The sequence below is a fragment of the Notechis scutatus genome, chromosome 9, assembly GCF_049901735.1.
Source record: "Notechis scutatus isolate UNSWTSFEM ecotype Mainland chromosome 9, rNotScu1.2, whole genome shotgun sequence".
NCBI lineage: Eukaryota > Metazoa > Chordata > Lepidosauria > Squamata > Elapidae > Notechis > Notechis scutatus.
In genome coordinates, this window is record NC_142017.1 from 8,967,270 (window position 1) to 8,990,695 (window position 23,426).

At 39.2% G+C, this 23,426-nt stretch overlaps 1 protein-coding gene across 4 annotated transcripts in view; it reads left to right on the top strand.

Moving 5' to 3' along the window:
- Nucleotides 1–23,426, top strand: part of ZNF536 (zinc finger protein 536) — a 324,777-nt gene that overhangs the window by 232,276 nt on the left and 69,075 nt on the right. The window contains exon 7 of one of the 4 annotated variants that reach the window (XM_087971516.1): nucleotides 10,482–10,542. The exons of the other annotated variants lie outside the window; for them this stretch is intronic. Coding sequence (XP_087827642.1) covers nucleotides 10,482–10,531 — 50 coding nt within the window. The 3' untranslated portion in view covers nucleotides 10,532–10,542. The remainder of the gene's footprint in view (nucleotides 1–10,481; nucleotides 10,543–23,426) is intronic. 4 annotated transcript variants of the gene reach the window in all.

Sequence of the window (23,426 nt, forward strand, 5' to 3'; positions counted from 1 at the left end):
CTTGCGTCAGTACCAAAACTAGATAACATTGTCAGTGCTGATGATATTACTGTCAAATGCCAGATAAATCAGGAGATCTGGGCAGTTCAAATAGGTGCAATGATTTATTGTAAGCTTAAGCTCTCTACAAGAATCTGAACAATCAAAACAATTTGGTGGTAGATAAGGAATTCACAGTGCGCTGGACTTAGATTTTTTGTGGGCATGAGGGGACTCATGACTGATGACACATTTGACCCCTCCCTCAGGCTCAGCCTGGTCATCTCCTATAGTTACCTAGTTTGGGTAAGGAAACGTCTGCAAGAAAACAACCATGCTCAGAAAGCACCCAGGACTCCTTAAGGAGCTGCCCTTTCAGACATAATGACCCAGCAGGAGCACATTAGATGGTGATGGAAATACATGTGTAGGAGCCTCTGTGGTGCAGGGGATAGAGTGCAGTATTGCAAGCTACTTCTGCAGCCAGCTGCCTACAATTTGGAAGTTCAAATCCCACCAGGCTCAAGGTTGACTCAGTCTTCCATCCTTCCGAGGTGGGTAAAATGATGGCCCAAATTGTTGGGGGCAATTATGCTGACTCTGTAAACCGCTTAGAGAGGACTGTAAAGTGGTTTATAAGTCTAAGTGCTATTGCTATTTTGCCTCTTTCCTTCACAACCTGGTATCCGTTTGACAGGACTTGGATTCAGGTAGTGGATATAGGCCCACAGCATTCATGTTTTCCCTGAAACAAGAGAAATAGGGGAAATGTACAAGGCTGACCTAAGACTTTTTCTGTCAGAGGTGTCCTCTTCTATCCTATATCCAGGAATATTGATTGGACTGACCATTGACTCTTTCTATAGTGTGTCTGGATACAGTATGTAGAGGAAAGATGCAGGACATATAAGGTATCTCCTAGCATTTGTCTTAAGATGTGAAACTTTCATTCCAGCTAATGGTTGGGAAAGCCTATTCAATGAGGGCTATGAAAACTGCATTTTCAGATAGCCTCTTGATGTTCATTGCTTTGGACGACGGTTCTGGATAGCTAAGTTCCCTTAGTTTTATAGAGCTGATGCAAGGAAGGAAGAAGAAACAAGGGGACACACACACACACACACACACACACACAAAAAAGGTGTGGAGTTTCAATTGCACGGTTGCCACCAACATCCTGACATTTTCACATGCGCACATAATTTATGCACACAAATATACCTGCTCTGGGGAGTCTGCATTTTATGGCGCTTCCTCCTCCAATTCTCAATCTTTAGTTTTTTAAGTCTGCATGGTGTTAAAATGTAGTGAATTCATGAAATGCTTGGTATGCGCCACCCATTTGTCTCAGTGAGATGGGCAATTATATAAAATTAATAAATAAATAAAATAAAGTGCACAATTGTGATTTTAGGAATCCATACATTTTCTGCCGTCATTGTTCTTCAAGCAACCTTCCCCCCCCCCACTATTTTCTATAGCACCAAACAGAAAGAAAAATCATTTAGTTTCTTAAAGGTAGGTGTTGAAATCATTAATAAAAGATGTGCCAATTAAACACACACACAAACACACATACACACACATGAACCAAACTGGTGATACCACAAATATGGAGATAAAATACTGCAAGAATAATTAGATGCTAGCATCAAAAATGCTGCATTAAATTAAAACAGTGGGGTGTTTCCATTTACAGTATTTTCAAATTTTGCTCTTTACCTGTCAGAGTTTATCTTGAAAGTTGGTTTTTATTTTGTTTCCTCATGGTACTTATTTCCCTTTCATTTCTTTTCTCTTTGATGTGCTTTGCTGGATCTCGTTTGGACCTTAGAGGTTTTTCTGGATCATTTTTTGCTCCATCTGCTATAAATAATTGGACCCAAACAGTTAGCTCACCTAATAAAGAGTCATCCTTTTGAAATATATTGGGAATATGAGGAACAGTGATTATAGCCCTTTGTAATTCAAAGGAGATGACCTGTAATGGGATTAATAGAATCACAATTGGAAGGGGGAGAAAATAGCATTTTATAACTCTCCTCTCTTACATTTCCCTTTCTACATTAGTAGGAATTGTAAGATAGACTTGTAAATATACCAAAAAGAATAGGGACTATTATGGTTGATAATAATGAATACACAAAACAAAAGCACTCTTCAATACTGTTCGTCCTCAACTTACAACCATTCATTGAGTAACCATTCAAAATTACAACAGCAGTGAAAAAAGTGCCTTATGATGTCTTTCACAACTATGACCATTGCAACACCCACACAGTCACATGATCAAAATTCAGGAGCTTGGCAATTGATTCATACGTATGACAGTTGCAATTATCCCCGGGTCATGGGATCCCCTTCTGTGACCTTCTAATAAAGCAAAGTCAACGGAGAAAAGCCAGATTCACTTAACAATGGTGTGACTTACTCAACAAGTGTAGTGATTCACTGAACAACGATGGGAAGAAAGATCGTAAAATGAGGAGAAAAAAACCCATTTAACAATTGTCTTGTTTAGCAACGCACACATTTGTGGGTCAATTATGGCCGTAAGCTGAGAACTACCTACACAGCCATCAGGGAACAAAAGAAATGAGTAAATAAATATCAGAAGCCAAGATAAATTTAAGAATAAGAAAGCACCCCAAATCTTCTTCTGTGCCAATTCTGCTCTACAAAAAAAAGTTAGAAGGTTGACACTGCCAAAAGTTCCAGAGTCCTCTTAGCCTTTGTTTCTGAGACACAGAAGGAATGGCAGAAGCCATTGTTGCTATGAACATCCACATCTAAAGTCACAATATTAGAAGTTTCAAATTTCAGGCTGTCAAAATTGCCAGATTTTATTTTATTTCCCCCTCCCCCGCCCGCTCCAATCCACCACCATGGGTTATTTTTTTTTTATTTACTTCATCTCTCCGTTCTGTGCCAGTCAACTAGCTGTAAAGTAATTGTGTTATGAAATGAAATTAGGAGGGCGAACACAGATGCACAGGGACAATATTTTGACTGGGGAAAATGCCTAATGAAGCCGTTAAAGACTGAAGAGTGGCTATGGAGCTGCTGCGCGATTTCTTCCTAGTCAAAACAGGTTTGTGAATGGGATTTCTTCCCCCAGCCCTCTCATCATCACAAAGGCTTGCTTGTAGAATCTGCTTCCTCTAAATTGCTAACACTTTACCTTCCAGAGTTGAAGATAGTGGCATCATATTTTTTTTTTTAAACTGTCGAATGTTGGGTGTCTGCTTATATCTCTGCTAATCTATCGGAATAAATTAAAGATGGTGTGAGGGTTTTGTTGTTGTTGTTGTTGTTGTTTTGCCTACTGAAGATATTCACCCTTTGGGTAAATATCAATAAAGGAGAATATTTGTAGTTCAGGGTTGAAATGTGGGGTCCTTGGGGCTTTCTGAACTTGGTTGTTTTCTTCCAGACATTTTGTTATCCAAACTAGATAACCTCATCAGTGCTAGTCTTCAGATGTTCTAGAGCAGGGGTCGCCAACCTTTTGGACCTCAGGGACCACCAAACTCATAATTTTAAATCCCACGGACCACTAATATGAATTTTGACTGACGATGGCTTGCTGACGTGGGTGGGAAAGTCAGTCCCATATTCCAGAGCTGCAGTAATCACAGGACTGGCCCTTTGGTCATCCTGGAGCAGCTCCTCCACCTGGGTACACCAGCCTGCCATGGACTGGAGGAGCAGCTGCTCCGGGATGACCAAAGGGCCAGTCCTGTGATTACTGCAGCTCTGGAATATGGGACTGACTTTCCCACCAACGTCAGCAAGCCACCCCGGGGCGGATTTCCCTCCCCTGCCATTGGTCTTACCTTCCAGTTCCAGCTCGCGTGGCTCTACTCAAGGTAAGATTTGCACTCAGCCAAAGCATGGGGTGGGCAGCGGGTGAGTGGGCCATGTGGGCAGCACAGCCTTGTGTTCCTGCACAGCCTGGGTTAATTGCTTTGGGAGGGACATTTCTCTGTGGACCACCAAAATTTTCTCGCGGATCATCAGTGGTCCCCAGCCCACCGGTTGGCGACCACTGTTCCAGAGTTCTGATGTTCTAGAGTAAGACTGACAAATTCATGGCCTGTGGGTCGGATTTGTCACATGCTGGCCACACCCATGCCCGGTTTAGTGAAGGGGGAAAGAATTGTGATATGTCACGTGATGCCGCCGTGATGGTGTGAGTTTGACACCCCTGTCCTAGAGTTTATTGTACAAAATTAAATTCTATCTGAAAGCCCAAGCAAGTGAGAATGTATTATGTTGACGTCTGATGTCCATCATAGCAGTTTTGCTGTTTGTAAAATCTTTCTGGTTCATCTGATGATATAATTGTTTGTAATTTAACACAAATCACAGTCAAGACAAAGTTGGTGTCCAAAGAAATATAATATTTTTTTCCTCCCTTGAGTCCGTCTTGACTCCTGGAAAGTTGCCAAGAAAAGTCCCTGAAGTTTTCTTAGCAAGATCTCAGAATGGGTTGCCGTTGCTTTCTTCCTAGCATTGAGAGAGTGTAGAAGTAGTCCTCAACTTATAACAGTTCGCTTAGTGAACGTTTGGAATTATGATGACACCCCAAGTTATGATAGCAACCCCATGGTCATGTGATCAAAAGTCGGATGCTTGGCAACAGGCTCATATTTATGACGATTGTTGTGTCAAGGTCACGTGATTCCCTTTTGCAACCTTCTGACAAGCAAAGTCACTGGGGAAGCCAGATTCACTTAACAACCATGTTACTAACTTAACAACTGCAATGATCCACTTAAGAAATGTAGAAAGAAAAGCCGTAAAATTGGGGCAAAACTCACTTAACAAATTTCTCACTTAGCAACATAAATTTTGGTCTCAATGGTAGTCATAAGTTGATGACTCCCTGTAACTGGCCCAAAATCACCCAGATGGCTTCACACCTAAGGAAGGATGAAAACTGATAGCCTCCCAGTTTCTAGTTCAGTACATTCCCCATTAAACCAGGGGTGGGATTCAAAAATCCCAGCAACCGGTTTGCTGCCCAGTTGCTGGGTGGGCGTGGCCATGGTGAGCTTGGCCTACCGAAACTCTCGGGAGGGCTGCTTTTCACCTTCCCAAGGTTCTGGAGGCTTCCCTCGGGCCTCTGGGATAATGAAAATGCCCTCGCCTAGGCCCTGGAGGCCCTCCGGAAGCCAGAAACAGGCCCGTTTTCAGACTTCCGGTACTTTCCATTTTTTCCTTGTCCCACAGCCTCCGCGCAGACCCTGCACTTACCTGCATCAAAAATGGTCCATGAGGAGTTCTCAGACTCCTGGGAGGGGAGGGGTGGGGTAGGGTGGGAGAGGCCAGCCGGGCAGTTCAAACACTGGTTGGGCGAACCAGATGCAACTTTAACATCCGATTCAGGTGAACTGGTCTGAACCAGTACAATCCCACCACTGCATTAAACCATACTTCCTTTTGGGAAGAGAAAGAGAGAGATTGACTGGCTGAAGGTCACCTGACTGCCTTAGATAGATCTAGAACTCACAGTCTCCCAATTTCCAGACGGATGCCTTAACCACTACACCAAACTGAAAACCTAATACAATTTGGGAAGCACGTGTTCTAAGTTGCATGATATTCATCAAGAGAGCTCCATATTTGAAGGCAAGAATGTGGAATATCTATAACATCAGCTTACCCCTTCTTAAAGCAACAATGTCTTTTCTTGGGGCAGCAGAGCTGCAGCATGAACCTAGTGTGCTAAATTTTTCATTTGATTAAAGGAATTGTAGACAGATGCCATGTGCACACTCCAAGTGCTCCAAACCACATTTTTTGCCTTTGAATCTGCCATACAACCCTATAAATCAAAGAGAGAGAGGGGAACTGTGAGTGATTATATTATTTTCATTCATTTTATCATTTATTTACAGTCTTTTAATATGCCGGTTTCCACCAAGCCCCATCAAAATAATGACAAAGATGGTATATAAAAGCTGTAAAACAATATTGAAAGAACATTTGAACCGAGGAGTAATATTTTTTTAAGGATCTCAAAGCTGGTTTAATGCTGATAGAGTTGGCTAAATTCAATAGAAATGGGAGTGGGAATTCATCACTCTTCACTCTGGTGCTGGAAAAAGAATGCAGAAGAAACAAATGGCATCCTGCATCATCAGGGAGATAATTATCCTTCCTCCCTATGTATAAAAATAAAATAATCCCTTCTCACCCCTAGTGTTATGTGTCTTCTTCAATCTCAAGTCCTCTAGCAGAGGCTTGGGAAATGATGAGGAAGGGTATAGTTATTTCTGTTTGCCTGTTTCTGTGCTGCTCCGTTCCCCCCACAAACACACATATAGTAAGAGTCTACAGGTGTTTATTCAATCCCCCCCAAACAGGTTCTGGAGGGAAAACACCCCAATTGCAGATTCTAAGGTCAGTGCGGCAAGAGTCACTAGGTAACCAACTCCAACGGGCACACAAAGTCCAGGAAAACAGTCCACAAGTTGAACAGGTCAGGATACATGGCACAGAACTGGGCACGTTGCTTCAGCAACACCCAAGTCCTCATGGCAAGATTAAGTAGGTGACACCATTGCAGCTCTTCATGAGAGGCAAAGTTGCCTTCTCACAAGCAGCCTAGCTGACCGGCATTGTACTTATCTCCTCTCTGCTCTATGTGTCCTTGGATAAGGAGGAGATATAGACTCCACCTGCTTCTCATTGCTAACAGGGCGAGAACCCTGAGCATATTGGCTAATTTGCTGCAGCTGTGGCTCACCTCGCTCAGCCTGCCACTCATCTGATCAACCCAGCTGAGGTTGCTCCATCAGGCTAGCATTCTACGAGCCCTGACCCTGACCAACCCTCAGCTCCATGCTTTCCTCTGCCGACTCAAACTTACCCTCGTATTATCCTCTGAACTTGCATCTGGAGTGAATCCATGACAGTTTCCTTGACCTTTGGTCATCAAGCAAAGAGCAATGCCTCAGTGAGGATTAATAAGACATCCGCCATATATATACAGCCAGCAAATTCAACTCTCCTTTATATTGATGGTGTTACCTAGCCTGGTAATGAAATGCCCAATATGTCTCGCATCTAATTTTATTGACTGAATTCTGCCATTTCGGGGTGTAAATTACTTGGCTGCCTATGGTTTTGTAAAGATTATGGAAGGGCAGGCAGTTGGTTGGGTTTTCATTAGTTCAAAGAAGATTGGTGAGGTTTTCTGATTTTCTGATTGTCTAACAACAGCAAGAATTAAAGAGATCCCCCCCCCCCAATAAATTACTGGCTAGGAAAATAAGAATCCAGTTTTATCTAAATGTGGTTAAATTCCATTGTTTGATGTGGTTAGATTCCATTGTTGTTCACAAAGGCATGGTCTGAGTATGCAATATGAAGTCTCTTTCCCCCTCCCCATTCTTAACTTGGGAACATTTACTTGAATCATCTTTTCTAACTTACCTCCATTTGGAGGACCTCAACCTTCTAGTTAGAAGCTAAGGCAATCCTATAAGGATTAAATCAACTTTCCCCAGCCTTGGATTTTGATTAGTCTGAATAATATGAGCGGTGTGGTGGCCTCGTGGTGAAGACCCTTGCCCCCCCACTCAGAAGGCTGAGAGATCAATCCTAGAGAGCAGATAACAATTCTATATAGCAGATGTTTCTCTCCTAGGGTGCAAAGAAAAAAAAAATCTGCTGTGAACTCCATATAGGCACCAGGAAGGGAATCAGGCCAGTAAATGCTCAACTCCAGGCAGTCGCCCTGACTCTACCGCAAATGAAGAGATTACAGGGTCCTAAAAAGGGAGGGGTTTTTTTTAATACTTACAAAAACCTTGGTGGAATCCTTTTTTAATGGTGCCTGGAGAATGATAGGCCACACTATCGTTTAAATAGGATCATAGCACACAGATCTGCTGTAACATTGGCCTTGTTTTGAACTCTGCCAGTGTTTTGACAGCCAACATGTGAAGGAGCATTCTCTCATTGGATTGCTATTAATTCAGTTAAAATGTAGGAGACCAGAGAATAAGTAGGGAGCTCAAGGCTGCAGGGGACTAAGGAGACCTTTAGATTGCTCAAGCATCACATTCAGGCTGTCCTTTGCCCTCTCTTGCATTCCTTATTATAGTACATTAAAACCCTTTGCTCTATCAAATTGACAAAGGGGTCCTTTCTAATATCCAGTAATATAAACTATGTTTGTACACTTACGACATAATCCCTAATTACTTCCATACTTTTATGCATAAAGAGCTTCAACTGTCTTGTTTTAGCATGCTTACTGAGTGGAATGAATTCTGTGGTGTTTTTTTTTAAATACATACAGGGCAATTTGTAGAGAGAAGGACTCATTTCTGGATTGGTGAGATGGCTCATATTTAAAAATAAATATGTCCGGTGTCATTGATCCATTGCATTTGCATCAAGATATGACCAAAAGAGCTTGTCCATGACCCTGAGAATGCCTAGAGTGCTTAAAGCAATTACCCTTCCTTTTAATAACAATGTTTATAAAATTGCTTTTTGGTGGCTTATCATTGATGTCTTAGCCATGTCAATAATTCTAGCGTAATGTCTCAGATTGGCACTTCACCTTTTTAAGAATCTTTTTTTTTTAAAAAAAAAAAGGATAGTTTTTGTTGTATATAGGAGAAATTTTTGGCAATGCCTTGTAGTCTTTTGCCCCTGTCACATATTGTTGGAATGTAATCCTTAAAATATCACCAGAATTGATGTCTGGGGCAAAAGTGGATGAGGACATTTTAAGATGGAACAACTCCCTATGGTAAGCTACAGAAAAGCAGAGGTGGTAATGATGGGGCCAGTTAACCTTGCTAGCATTGGCCATTGTTTTATTTTTATTAGTGGCACATTCAATCTATTTTTAAGGGTGATGGTGCATTAACTGGGTTACTAGCAGGGTTTAGTAGGATTGAAGTCAGAATCCAATAAGATCCAGGGCAATCATATTTTGTCTCCCTTTGCCTGATTCCTATAACCCAATCACATCTCCCCAGTTTCAAATGGAGCTATCCAAGGTCCTGCACCTTTTTTTGTTAGAACTGTTTTGCTCCATCCTTCAAATAATTACTCCTGACTGAATTCTGGCCAACTCTAAACTCTACCTAAATTTTAACAGTTCTGCCTAAAATTTTGGGGAAGAGCATGCATGCTGCTTTGGACTTTTATGTAGAAAAAATAATATTTTAAAAATAAGCACATGTACTTGCTCCTAGGAGTGAAGCATTTTTCCTGTTTAAATAAGAAGAAAGTAATAATAATTACAATTTAGTTATCAATATTTTGAGAAATGAGCTCATAGCCTTTCCTCCCATTTAAACATTATCCATGGAATTGTCTCTGGTTAGCATTCCATTAGACATTAATGTTAAACACTTAAACATTTCATATATAATATGGAGGTCAGGCATGTTATTCTTTCATTACCAAGATGTCATGTATCAAATCCTTCACAGGAAATATGATTCTCAAGAAAATAGGAAGGTAAATATATTGATCTCCACCTCTTTGTCAAATTAGACCAAACCCTTTGAACTGACTCAAAAAGTTTGATTTTGAATAAAGAGTAGTTGAGTGAAGCTTCTTTTTAATTGGTCAAGAGTTATAGGAAATTATTGGGAGCTGAGCAAACAGATGAGTACATTCTTATGCATGTCCAAGTGGCCATTTTTGCAATCTCTTCGCTGTCCAAAGTTGGCACCATTTTTACAAATGTGATGAAATAATTCCAAATCTTGAGCAAACAAGTCATATATAGGGTGTCAAACTTGGGAGCAAAAGGAATAGGCCAAAGAAAGAAGCATAATTCAGAAAGATTAAAGAAGTTAACGAGCTTTTTCCTCCTGGAAAGAATTCTGTTTTTCTATTTCATTCCCTGGAAAGCTTATTGTTGGGTTTTTTTGTTTTTTTTTTTTTGGAATTTCATACCCTGATGCTTGTAAGTTTGTCATGGTTATCTAATGGTAGAGCACGTATGATGTGGTGTTGTTCTTACAAAAAAAAATAGATCAATGAGAGGACTTCTCATGCTGCCTGTCTTTGGGGTGTAACTGAAAAATGGGAAAGAGAAGATATTTGTGTACATGGTCAGGTGAACCTCATAACTTGGATAAATATATGAAGCATAAGAAACTCACACCTCACCTATGTGGATTTCATCAAGCTGTTGGTTGAACTGATTCAATTTGTAGCACTAGACAGCTGTCTAGAACTAAGACTGCTGTGAATCGGTCGCAAGGAACACAAGTTTATTTCACACCTATTTTAAAGTTTGGAGATGATGGTGCCGTATCTATTTGTATCAGCGTGTAGCAAATCTCACACTCGCTTTCCCTTTCCCTGTGAAAAGTAGTTCTTTCATTCTTTCTTTTTTCCTTGAGCCTTCCAGTAAGGCTCCCTAAAGCAAAAGGATCTGTGGGGGTTTAATCTGCAAAATGGTGATTGCATCCAAGGGACAGAGCTTATATCGTAATTTTGTGCCTGCTGTTTTGCAGGTTTTGAATCCTCTGAGGATGGTGCTGTCTTAAACCAAGCTCTTCAGTGAGATCACTCCATGTGAGTAAGCAGGAGTAACATCCAAAGTACTTTGCTTTTAATCTGGAACCAATTCTGTTGTTGTTGTTGTTGTGTTGTTCAGTTGCTAAGTTCATATCTGACTCTTTGCAAACCCATGGACCATAGCACACCAGCCTTCCCTATCTTCCAATGTCTCCTAGAGTTTGTCCAAACTCATGTTAATTGCGTTGATGACGCCATCGAACCATCTCCTCCTCTGCCATTCCCTTCTCCTTTTGCCTTTCATCTTTCCCAACATCAGGGTATTTTCCAAGGAGTCCTCTCTTCTCATTTGGTTGGCCAAAGTATTTCAGCTTCAGCTTCAGTATCTGTCCTTCCAAAGAACAGTCAGGGTTAATTTCCTTTAGGACTGACTGGTTTGATCCCCTTCCAGTCCAAGGAACCAATTCTGCCCATCCCCCAAAGTTCTAAATTATCACAGGTTGTTTCAGCCACAATTGATTACATGACTATCTGTTGTCAAACTTGACTTCCCATCAATGCCCCATTGATCAATAATCCTTTGGCGCATGTTGTATAGTGTTTTCACACTGCCTGGAGGAATGCAATCACCACTATGGCTGGATTTTTGTGTATCATACTAAGCCATCATGTGATAGTTGGTTGGTTTAGATTTAGCATAATGTGTCAACCTAGCCAATTCTTCTTTAGTCAATGAACCATGGTTAAGCAGACCAAGAATTATGGTATGAATCCAGCCAGGGGTATTTTGTCTGTTGTAGCTGCTCTTACTCAAAAATATCAAAGTCACAAATGGATGCATGGTTGCAATCTCCACAAATCTTTGGCAAATAAGAAGGATTTCTATTGACTGAAGAAAATAAAATGGTTTTATCTTTCCAAAACTAATCTCTTGCCTGTCCAAAAACATCTTTCTTTAACTACAACCAGTGGCCTTTCAGTTGTCTCAATCTCACCTATATGTAGTCAGCTGTTCTACCACAGCAGTCACGGTCAGATGTTGAAAGGAGTGTCAACAAATTGGACAAGGTATAATTTCTTTCTTTCTTTTTAGTCAATGAGTCCCTTGCCTTATTTTAGTTCAGCATCATTTCTCAGTTGCAAATTTTTGAGTGACATGCAGAATGCAAAACAACATAAAAGGTTTGCCCTCAGGCAAATGTGTGTCCATGTAGGACTTTAATTATTCTTTCTGAATCACCTACAATATGTAAAAACCTAGTTCCCTGCATAGAAATCAGATGCATATCACTTGGATGTATTGTTGTTGTTATTATTATTGCTATTACTATTAAAATTATTACTATTTTAGGAGATAGACCAGGCATTTGCAAAACAGTTTCTTGAGCTTATTGCTCTGATATTAGAGAGGAAGAAAAACCAACTTTCTGGTGTAATGTTGTAACAGAATGTCAACATCCCTTTTTGCAGTTTGTTCTATTCTTTGTAAACACATTGGCTTCATTCAAAAGTATTTGCTAGATGTATGGAGTGTGCAACATGCCATATTTTGCTTCTTTCTCCATTATTAGCTCCCAATTTTCACCGGTTGAAGCTTAGCCCAAGGATATTTTCACATAGCACTGCTGAACTGCTCTAGGGAGAGTTTGTGGTGTTTTCTGTTTTAAGATATCAGTTGATTACACTATAAAGACAAGACAAAATAAAAAAGCCAAGTACTTCTCATAAAATGTTGCAATGGTACAGAGTCCCCCCCAACACTATCCCTCATTTCTAAGCAGGGATGGCTAGGGGGCAGGGGAAGGTAGAACACCCACCAGATTAGGAAAATATTTGCAGAGTTGTTCAGAACTATTGAAGCACATTCTTCTAGGTTTTGCCCAGAGAAGCAATGAGTGCAGTGTTCCATTGCATAGTTTTATGTCCAAGGAGAATTTGAAGCACTCTCTCTCTCTTTCTCTGTCTTCTCTCATCTATCTATCTATCTATCTATCTATCTATCTATCTATCTATCTATCTATCTATCTATCTATCTATCTATCTATCTATATTATTCTATCACTATCTATCTATCTATCTATCTATCTATCTATCTATCTATCTATCTATCTATCATCTATCTATCTATATCATCTATTTCCAAGTATTATAGAATTGAATCTACTTGGTTATCGGAAACATGATCTGGCTTTTTTTAATGGAATGGGAGTTAGTGATATCTTTATCTAGACATTTTCATATCATGACAAAGGACTCAATTAAGGCTTCATGTTTTCAGCCAGTTTTGTGAACATAAAGACATCTATATACTTTATTCCCCTCCCCCCACCACGCACACATCTTATACCACCCAAGATGCAGAAATGGTTCTATTTTTGATCCACAATGATTTGCTTCAGATATGAACAATTCAAAAATCTGTAACAAATTTAATTGGAGCAGTCCCCAAATAAGAACAATATTTTTCACAAGGATGCACAGTGTACTTAAGCATAATGCTGTTTCTAATTGCTGTTATTTATAAACCTTCATATCTTTTTTAAAAAAAAGTCAGAGGAATACGAAATAAGGAAGTATTCGGACATAGGTTTTATAGTGACAGCTCCTGCAGAGACATGGAGAAGACCAGTGGGGTGAAAACAAGTTTATGCTCAGATGCGTGTTGACAAGATATCTTAAAGTTTCAGGAAAGCTAAATATTTCACAGGTGCCAAATTCATGAAAGAAATATGCTCGTCTGCCCTGCGAGATAAATCAAATTTCTGGTTGGCAATAGCAGGAATCCAAGTTTCCTTCTTTTTCAGCAGTCCAATAAAAAGAGGCCTCTCCACCATTTCCATAAATTTGATTTCAGCAAAAAACAACAGCAGCAAATCGTATTTAGTAAACAGGTTTTCCCTCCAACCCCCATTTTTAAATATTTTGCCTTAACTACTCGATGGTGCTTTTTAGTATCATTTTACATAATTTAATACAATTTGTTCCATCCATTGGTTTTCATGGAGATACAAGCTGTTAGCTTGTGGAAAAGTTGGCATTGTCTCGTAGGCTGGCAAGAGATTATCTCAAAGAGTTCCATTTCAAAGTTCTACAGGGCAACGGCCATTTTGAAGCACATTCACATTAAGATTGAATTAGGCTGTAGCTCCTGTTTGTTTATCGAACAAAAAATGAAACGGATACCACATTTTTTTTTTACCCCACTGCTTTTGTAAAATGTATCTGCTTTGCCTCTACATCTCCAAACCTTGAGATGAGATGTTCTATTATATTAAAAAGTCCAGGATTTCATGGTGGCTATCTTTAAATGCTGCCTTCCCTAGAGAATGAAACAGAAGATAAGCATTTCTTAATGATTTGTCCAGAAGGTTAAGCAAGACTAAGTGGCTAAATAGAACACAATAAGCAGAATTTTGTTCCTTCCTTGTGGTTAATGATGGACATGTATGGACATATTTTTCCAGTTTTAACCCTCTGTTCTGCTGTCAGGTGCAAACAACCAGACACACACATGTAGAATATAAACTAGCAACTTTATTGCTCAATGCATGTTTTACAGGAATCTTCTCAGATTGGTAGTTTGCCCTTGGGAAAGACTAGATAAGGCATTCAAGTTGGTGGTCAGACCTTGCCCTCTTGTGTCTACATAACTCCAGACTCATCCCCCCACTTGACCGCTCCCTTCCAACTGGGACAGTCTCTCTTTGATGTCTGCATCCCTGTCTTTATGACTCCCATTTGTATCAAATAAACAATTAATTCTGAAGAGGGGCATCTGCCATTTAGTGCAGAGTTTAGTTTATTTATTTACAGAACGTTTATACCCCTGTATCTTTACCTTCTTTCCATACAATGTTCATCCATTTGCTGGTGAAATACTGCAAAAACTCAATCCAAATAAAACAATTCACTGATACAATGCCAGAATAGAATTTAATATTTTTACTGGAGGAGGGTGAGAAGCTATCCAGTTGGCCTCAGTTTTTGGTGTGTCAAATGATTGTCTAAGGAATCCTGGGCATTATTTTATTTTGGTACACTTGCAGATTAGGAAATCATGCACAATGGTAAATGTTCTGGCTGCTGACCAAATATACTACATTTCATTTCATGCACATGAGATAGGTGATAGACATTTCAATATTGTGTCAAGAAGAACAAGAAACAATTACGTGTTAAGTATTTTAATAAAGGCTGTGCCATGATGGAATAGACAGTTTTGGGAGATGGTAGACTTATTATAAGATAGATGCTCATGTATCAGGGACTTTGTACTAATGGGTCCTTTACTTGGTAAAAGCCCTATGATTCTACCACTATTAAATGTGATGGAAGATTTTTGTTAAAGATTAGTACATTGATAGCTTTGTGGGGCATAACTTCTCTTTCATTGGTATGAGCATTTAAGGATAAAGTGGAGGCGTATAGAATCATGGGAACATTTTCCAAAGACTTTTGAGTGCTTGATAACTTCAGGATATGTGATGCTGGCAGAGCATTCTGCGTTATCATTCATCCAATTCATGGATAAATGAATGGATGGAACAATGTAAAAGCTGTGATAACATTTGCAGGTCTACTCCAAAATTCATAAATACCTCTTAGGAAAAATATAAATAACATCAACATCCAAATCTGATAGGTTCTGAAGATTCTTGGTGTATTATCCCTTCTTTGAAGAAGTAGAACTTCACCATACTTTCCCAAACTATGATTTCCAATCAGATCTATAGCTTGGGTCCTACATTAGCTTGGCCTTCCAAGAAGTGATGAAGTTAGTCTCATAGCCACCTGGAAACCTGGAATCAAAAGGTCAGAAGGAAGATCCAGAGACACAGTTAGTATCTGGGTAAACTGCAGTAGATTAGCAACGATTTAGACTTCCTACTATCTAACAACATGTGCTCCTAAGCGTAATTATAATGAGATTCCAGTCCTCTCCATTCTGCTTTATACAACTTCTTTGTATAATTTGTCCATAGTGCCTTATATTTTTAAATACAACAAAACAGCGTGCTTTGATTCATTTTCATTTCATCACCAAGGGTATGCTAATTAAACATGAGTAAACACAGAAAAAAATGGTAAAGAAATGTATGCAATCTCATGGCTGGTAGATGTGTTTAAAATGTAATTGTTGTGCATTATCTATTAACTATTTACAAGATAATCATTCTTATGGCCGAGAAGCCTTCATTGTTACGGCCTTGCTTAACTGATGGCAGCTGCACACGAGTCTCAAACACTAACCCAGATCTCCAGTGGGGCAGCTCCATTTAGAAATGCAATTCTTCCTTTGGAATCATGCTGCCCTCTCATAACAGAAGAGATTCGATAGAGAAACATACATATAATTTTCTACGAAGCCACGGAACTATTTTAAGCATAAATGAAAGAGGTTGAAGGTATGGGGTTTTTTCTCTCTTTTCAATGGGAGGAGGCTAAGAAGCACCAGCAGGATGCCATGCAAGTGATCTGTATTGTATCTTACGATGCCATGTACACAGCCAACGATGGATTATAGCTACTCTCCAAAGAATTGGTACTTTCTGTAACCCTATCGAAGCTACGAGGAGCCCTGTTTACTCTCCTCCCCGGCCATCTGCTTGGAGCATCTGGTAATCAGGTGCAAGCCCCCATATATAGAGCATTCATGCTTAAATTTGCAGCTACCTTGCCACCCACATTGGCTTTTGTTACACTGCCAGCATGCACCTCTTTGTGAATTGGATAACAATCGGGGACTGAGAATTCCACCATCAGTGTGCTGAAATTGTGATGGCTCGGGTGTCATTATCCTCTCCTGCTAATCTAATCTGATCTAAGTTATCTATTTTCTAGTTTGTTTGTTTGTTTGTTTGTTTCCTTCCTTCTCTACTATAGATACCATATTCAGTCTTCCTCTACTATGGAATCTATCTTATTGTGATTCAGACAAAAATGTGTAGATTCCCCCCCCCAAACACACATCCCAAAAAAGTCACTGTCTGTATATGGACTATAAGGAAGCACCTGTCATTCTTGCCTCTATCAGTTACATCCTCTGAATGAGCCAACTCTTTTTGTTTGCATCTATTATCTGGATATTTGGCAAAAGGATTTTTCATATCTTTGACTTCAGAATAACAGAAAACAGAGATGGAAGGGACCTTGGAGGTCTTGTAGTCCAACCCGCTGCTCAAGGAGAAACCCCTATACCATTTCAGACAAATATTGCCCAATCTCTTCTTAAAAACCTCAAGTGTTTTTAGCACCCACAAATTCTGAAGGCAAGTCATTCCACTGATTCATTGCTCTCACTGTCAGGAAATTTCTGCTTAGTTCTAGGGTTGCTTCTCTCCTTGGTTAGTTTCCATTGCCTCCAGGTTCCTTCAGATAACAGATAATTAGAGTTGGAAGAGACCTTGTAGGTCATCTAGTCCAACCCCCCACCCAAGCAGGGGACCCTACACCATTTCTGACAAATGGCGGTCCAATCTCTTCTTGAAAGCCTCCAGTGATAACGCTCCCACAACTTCTGAGGGCAAGCTGTTCCATTGGTTGATTGTTCTCACTGTCAGAAAGTTTCTTCTTATTTCCAGGTTCAATCTCTCCTTGTTCAGTTTCCATCCATTATTCCTTGTCTGGCCTTTGGGTGCTTTAGAAAACAGCTTGAACCCTCCCTCTTTGTGGCAGCCCCTCAAATATTGGAACACCGCTATCATGTCTCCCCTGGTCCTTCTCTTCACTAGACTAGCCATGCCCAGTTCCTGTAACTGTTCTTCATTATGTTTTAGTCTCCAGTCCCCTCATCATCCTGGTTGCTCTTCTCTGCACTTTTTCTAGAGTCCCAACATCTTTTTTATAATGTGGAGACCAAAACTGGATGCAGTACTCTAGGTGTGATCTTCCTTTTTGCATATCTTTGAATGTACAAAAGCAGTCCAAATAATCAACACCACTATCATCATCATCATCACACTGCATTCTACTTTACCCACATAGCAGAATTCTTTGTACATATATTTACGAAATGTCTATTTGGCTCCTTATGCAAACGTATATCAGAAAGTTAAGTTTAATTTGCTAACATAATGTTCATGCCCCCTTTGTAAGGAGCAATAAGGTGTGTGACAGAACCCTTAGAAATGTCTTTCATTTCTTTCATTCAGAGGGCTGAAGACAAGGCTGCTTGTCCCTAGGATTCCAAAGCTAAAAGTGTATATTCAGATGCATAATACATCCAAGTTGAGACATCTTCTCTTGTCAAAAGAGTCAAAACATTCCGTCTGGGAGGAAATTAAGTTGACAGAGAAAGAGGAGAATCCATAATTCAATGAGAATGTCCATGTTTGATTCCTGGCCTTTTCAGTTGAGCACAGTAGGTTGCTGTTTGTGGTGAGACCTGAGATTGTAGACAATTGGTATAGACAATTACTAGGCAGGATACATCAATTGCTTAAGCATCGTGTTACAGCCTAGTAGAATATACATCCATCTCTATCTGCCTTGCCATTTCCTCTTAACTGCTGTCTCTGACATTTGCTTTTCAGTTAGAAAACATCCAAAAATTGTGGGAATGAAAGTTCCCAGTAGCCTAGGAATAATGTATATTTTGGTCTTTAGCTTGTCCTCAACGGAATATTATCAGGCAACACAACTCTCCTAGTGGATAGGCCTAATGTACCCTATGCTCTCTTTTTTTGGGATCTTTACAAATAGGGAATCTGCAACTTTTTATCCTGGCCAAATTAATGGACACTTTAGCCTGTTACGTTCTTTGTATGGTCCTAGGTCTGTACGTATAAAACTGTTGAAGGAACTATCTGTAACTCTTGGTAAAATAAGTATATTTGTCACACACCGTGTGGTAGTAGGTATCATTAAAGTAGAAAATGCATAAAAGCATTCCAAGTAAATATCTGCACCATTTCAGTGTCAAATTATGTGACGTTGGTCATTTAAGCCATGTGCTCTCAAAATGGAGTTCCACTAATATTATTGAAAATAAAAACCAAGGCAGCAGGATTGACATCTCCTTGTAGATTTGGGATATGATACCAGTAGATATTGCAGCGTGTTTATTTATTTATTTTTAATTTATTGATTTGATTTGTCAATCGCTTACAAGATAATAGATATAAGTATAAACATGAATAAGAATACAGGAAATGGGTTCAAATAAATGGGGACAATAGGACAGGGATGGTAGGAACGATTGTGCGCTTATGCACACGCCCCTTACAGACCTCTTAGAAATGGGGTGAGGTCAATAGTGGATAGTTTGAGGTTAAAGGAGTGCGGATTAGAGGCTCTAACAACAGTGTCAGGTAGTGCATTCCAGGCATTGACCACTCTGTTGCTGAAGTTGTACTTTCTGCAATCAAGTTTGGAGCGGTTTAACCTGAGTTTGTATCTGTTGCAATTGTATTGTTGCAGTTGAAGCTGAAGTAGTCATTGACTGCTAGGACATTGTAGCAGATAATTTTGTGTACTACATTTAAGTCCAGGCAGCATAGTTCAGGGTTGTCCAAGCCCAAAATTTAAAGTCTGGTGATATACGGTATTCTTTTGTGTAGTACTCTTCTTGTGAAATACTTCTGGACTCGATCAGTTGTATTAATGTCTGATATACAGTGTGGATTCCAGACAGATGAGCTGTATTCAAGTATTGGTCTACCAAAAGTTTTGAATATATATTTTATATAGTGAGCTGGGCATGTTCCAAACATTAGATGGAATTGTTTAGGGATCCTTGTGGGATTTGAAACATTTGAAACATACCTGTCCCAGGATAATATTGCAGGATCCAATCTGAGTCAGTCACTGGGACCAGAGGTTTAATCTTCTGGATTTTGGGACTCAAAAAGGTCAGAGAATGTGTCATTCTGGTAGGGACAGCCCATTCTGGAGATAAAAATTCTCTGATGATGGGCTCCAGCTTGACTACGAAGCTTGGAAGACTAAACTTCTGGCCCAATTGACCAACCCAGATTGGATTTGAAGGATGTCCTCCTTTTATCATGTTGATTCTAAAGGGTTTACTCTGTTTGAATCCTGCCTATGAGTTATCTGAATAGGTAGATGGATGATTTTGCTCATCCAATGGGCAGGCATACTTGTGAGCAATGTATTGAGTGGCTGCGCTTATCACTCTCAAATGCAGTAATCAAGGTAAGTTGCTGAAAAATTGGCCTGATGGAAATTGTGTGCAATTTTACATACGTTGCCTTGAAATATCATTGATGTATCCTACAGATGCATCACAGAAGCTGAATGCTCATATGGCTAATTGCTGAAGCTGAATATGCTCCCAGCCTTTCATAAGGGACCTTTTTCACAAGTGGGTAAAATGAACGAGCATTTAGTAAAGGGGGAAAATAAGGTCTTATTGGCGTGAGTCACTAGGCTGGCTTCCCCTGGCTGTTGCGCTGTAAGTCAGTTGGATAAGTTTGACAGCAATTTAAGTCCCATTGACAATTGCTGTCACAATATTGAAGGAAGATTGTATCAACAGAAGTGGTCGACATTCAACCAGTCATATGGACTGGATGAGTTTACCATATGCTTAACTACAAACTTTTCTTGGAACCCTTTTTATGACTGCTTGACAAGCTTATGATATCAATCAATACCAAAACTTCATATGAAATGTTAGGTTGCTTTGAGGAAAGAAAATCTAGGTTTTTGGTTAGTGGGTTTGTTTATCAGAGAACAGACAAGAGTGGGCAGATTTAATACTGGTGCAGATTAGAATATGTCAATTTTTATTTTTTTATTTTTGCTTTGCTTTGTTTTAATTGTAAAGGAGTTAATTCAGATGGTTGTATCCAGAGTGGGTGTGCTCTTCAGCCACTGAAGCCATAGATTCAGCAAGAATCTATTATTTAAGCCACAATCATGACAAAGAGGGAGTGTTTATTGATGCTAACAGATAGGTATATAGGTATATATAGATATAGATGATATAGAGATAGATAGATAGACAGACAGACAGATAGATAGATGATAGATAGAGATATGAGGGGGAGAGAGAGGGAGAGAGAGATGTATTGAATGAAGAGAGGGTGTGTTTGAATAATATTGGGGTAAAATCAGTTGGTTGTTGTGTTCAGTATGTTGTGAAAGAACAGCCATAATCTTATCATGTAGTCTTATTATGATAAGCCATTATAAGTTTTATTTTAAAAGACACACAGAGATACATACATACAGCCATGTATATACAGGGATTGGATTTTCTTAGCCTCAGATTAGAATTTGATTTAGCATGTGGGGTGAACCCAGTCAGGTTGTAGTATGAAGGACAAAAGGTGGAAGAGGAGGTGTTAGTAGTTGTAGGAGGTGTTAGTAGTTGTGAACTGATGTTAGTAGGTGCTTGATGTTAGTAGTTGAAGGTTACAATCCTTTAAGAAAAGGACAAATATATGCCATTTTAAACTTCTGATCACGAACACAAACCTGTAAACACTTCACATAACCAAGGGTGATTTTTAAATATTCTAATATATATTATATATAATAAACACACCAAGCTAAAAATTCAGAGAGGCCATTCAGACAAAAAAAAAAACCTGATCCTTCTCTGTCTTGATTTGCTATGTTTTATTAGCACTGGGCTAATTTCAATTTATTCACATGTATGGTTAACAGTTAACAATGATCACGTTTGAACAGTATGGAAAGTATAGGCTGAGCTTAAGTAGCTTATTAATCTTTCTCACTAGGTGTTTAGATTGTGCATTTTTTTTTCTTTGTAGAAATCACTGTCTGTATTATAAGTGGAAAAAAACCTATTGTGTTATATAGATCAATCCGTATAAATACCTACATAACAGAGCCTGATATACTGAGAAAGTTTATGGTGATCTAAAAACAGGATAAATGGAAGAGCTAGTAAAATATGCATTTATTGATTTGGTATATGTGTGTATTTCTATCTGTGTGTCAATAAACCTGACAATTATACTTAGAAAAACAAGATATAGGTGTGTTTATAAAGAACTAGAATATGGGATTAAACTGTATTTCTTGTATTCTGCTGAGATGTTTTGTTGAAGAAAGACAGATATAGTAGCTCTGCTCCTGAAGCCATGTTATCACCTGAGATCAACTAGGGATAACACATTGTTGGAATGTATTTCTATGCAACAACTATAGTAGTATTCAGCCAGTAGATGGCAGTGTTTACATGTTTGGATCTATGGTATATACTCTACATTCTTTTCTTCTAAGTAGAGTTTCCTGTTTCCTGTTACAGTTAAAATAGCTGAGCAGTAAAGCACATGGTGACTGTACTGTTTGTTTGCTCTGTACTGTATATATAAACAGAATTTCTAAAACATACATTGGTCTTTGTGAATCGTGGAGGTGAAAATAGCCAAAATGCTGGACAGAAGATAGCAATGGATTGCTTTTGAACATGTGTGAAACAACAACATGTGTACAAAAGTGGTAAGGCTTGCATCACAACACTCCATCTGTCATCTCACCAAGTTTGATGGCTCTCTCAGATATCGCTGAACATGCAGCCTGCTAGTAATGAAATACATCCTTCCTTCCCGCCTTCCCTCCTTCTCTTTATTTAATTCTTTCTTTCTTTCTTTCTTTCTTTCTTTCTTTCTTTCTTTCTTTCTTTCTTTCTTTCTTTCTTTCTTTCTTTCTTTCTTCCTTCCTTCCTTCCTTCCTTCCTTCCTTCCTTCCTTCCTTCCTTCCTTCCTTCCCTCCCTGCCTCCCTCCCTCCCTCCATTTATATCTTGCTGCAATCTGGTCACTTTTAGTGGGTCATATGGTATAAGAAAAATCTTCTTCAAATAGCTGGTAAATAGTTATCATGTATAAACCCAGACAAATACATCTGCAAATAAGCTGGCTCTTGAAATTTCAACCAAACTATAAGCAGTCCTTGACTTACAACCACAATTAGTTGTTGTCATGGAGGTTAAAATCCAAAGATTGTCTTATTGGTGGATCGCATAAAGCATACAGGTAGTGCTTGACTTACTATGGTTCATTTAACATCAGTTCAAAGTTACAATGGCCTCGATGACTTGTGACCCATTGGGCTGTCCCTGCCAACATTCTGGAGAGACAGAGGAGTTCCCTGAGATTGAGCTTCATTCACAATTCAGGTGTTCAGCAGCCGGATCACATTTATGACAGTTGCAGCATCTTGTGATCATGTGATCTTGATTTGCAACTCTCCCAGTTGGCGTCCAACAGTCAAAGTCAATTGGGAAAGCTGGATTCCTTATGTGATTCACTTAACAGCCACTGTGGTTTGCTTAAGGACAGCAGAAAAATGGTTGTAAAATCAGGTCCGGTCACATGACTATTCATTTAACCTTAATCACAAATTACAGCCACAAATTTAGCACAATTTCTGTTATGATGTTTGGTCTATGGTGACAAAAAAAAATTAAAAAAAATCAGAAGCAGCTGCAGCTCACCAAAGCTTATGTCTTTTAATAAAATTTGCTAGTCAAAAAAGACGATATTGGACTCCTTCTGATTTTATTTCAATATACACAGGAACAATTTATTCATTAATATCAGCTGTGTGGGAAATTCTGGCTATGTTCAACGATAACACTAAATTATGATCCCGTGTACAATTGTATGCAAGAAATTGGGGGAAATGTGTTTCTTTTTCAAATAATCACAATCTCTTAATTATGACCAAATTGGGGAAGGATTAGGGATTAATTTTATGTGACTAGTTTAGATAAACCACAGCTAAATCTTTCACTCTTCCTGCCTCTGATATTATTACCCTACGCCTGAGTTTATGTATCATTTTAAGCCCTAATACTGTTGGTTTAGTTTTGATATAAGGTTATGAGGGGAACACAACCCTTGTTTGTTTGTGTGTTTGTTTACACAACATATATCCCACATTTTTATGCTTTGAATGGTCATGTTGCAGATTGGCAACCATGTTCTCTGGCAGAGGGTCAGCCTTT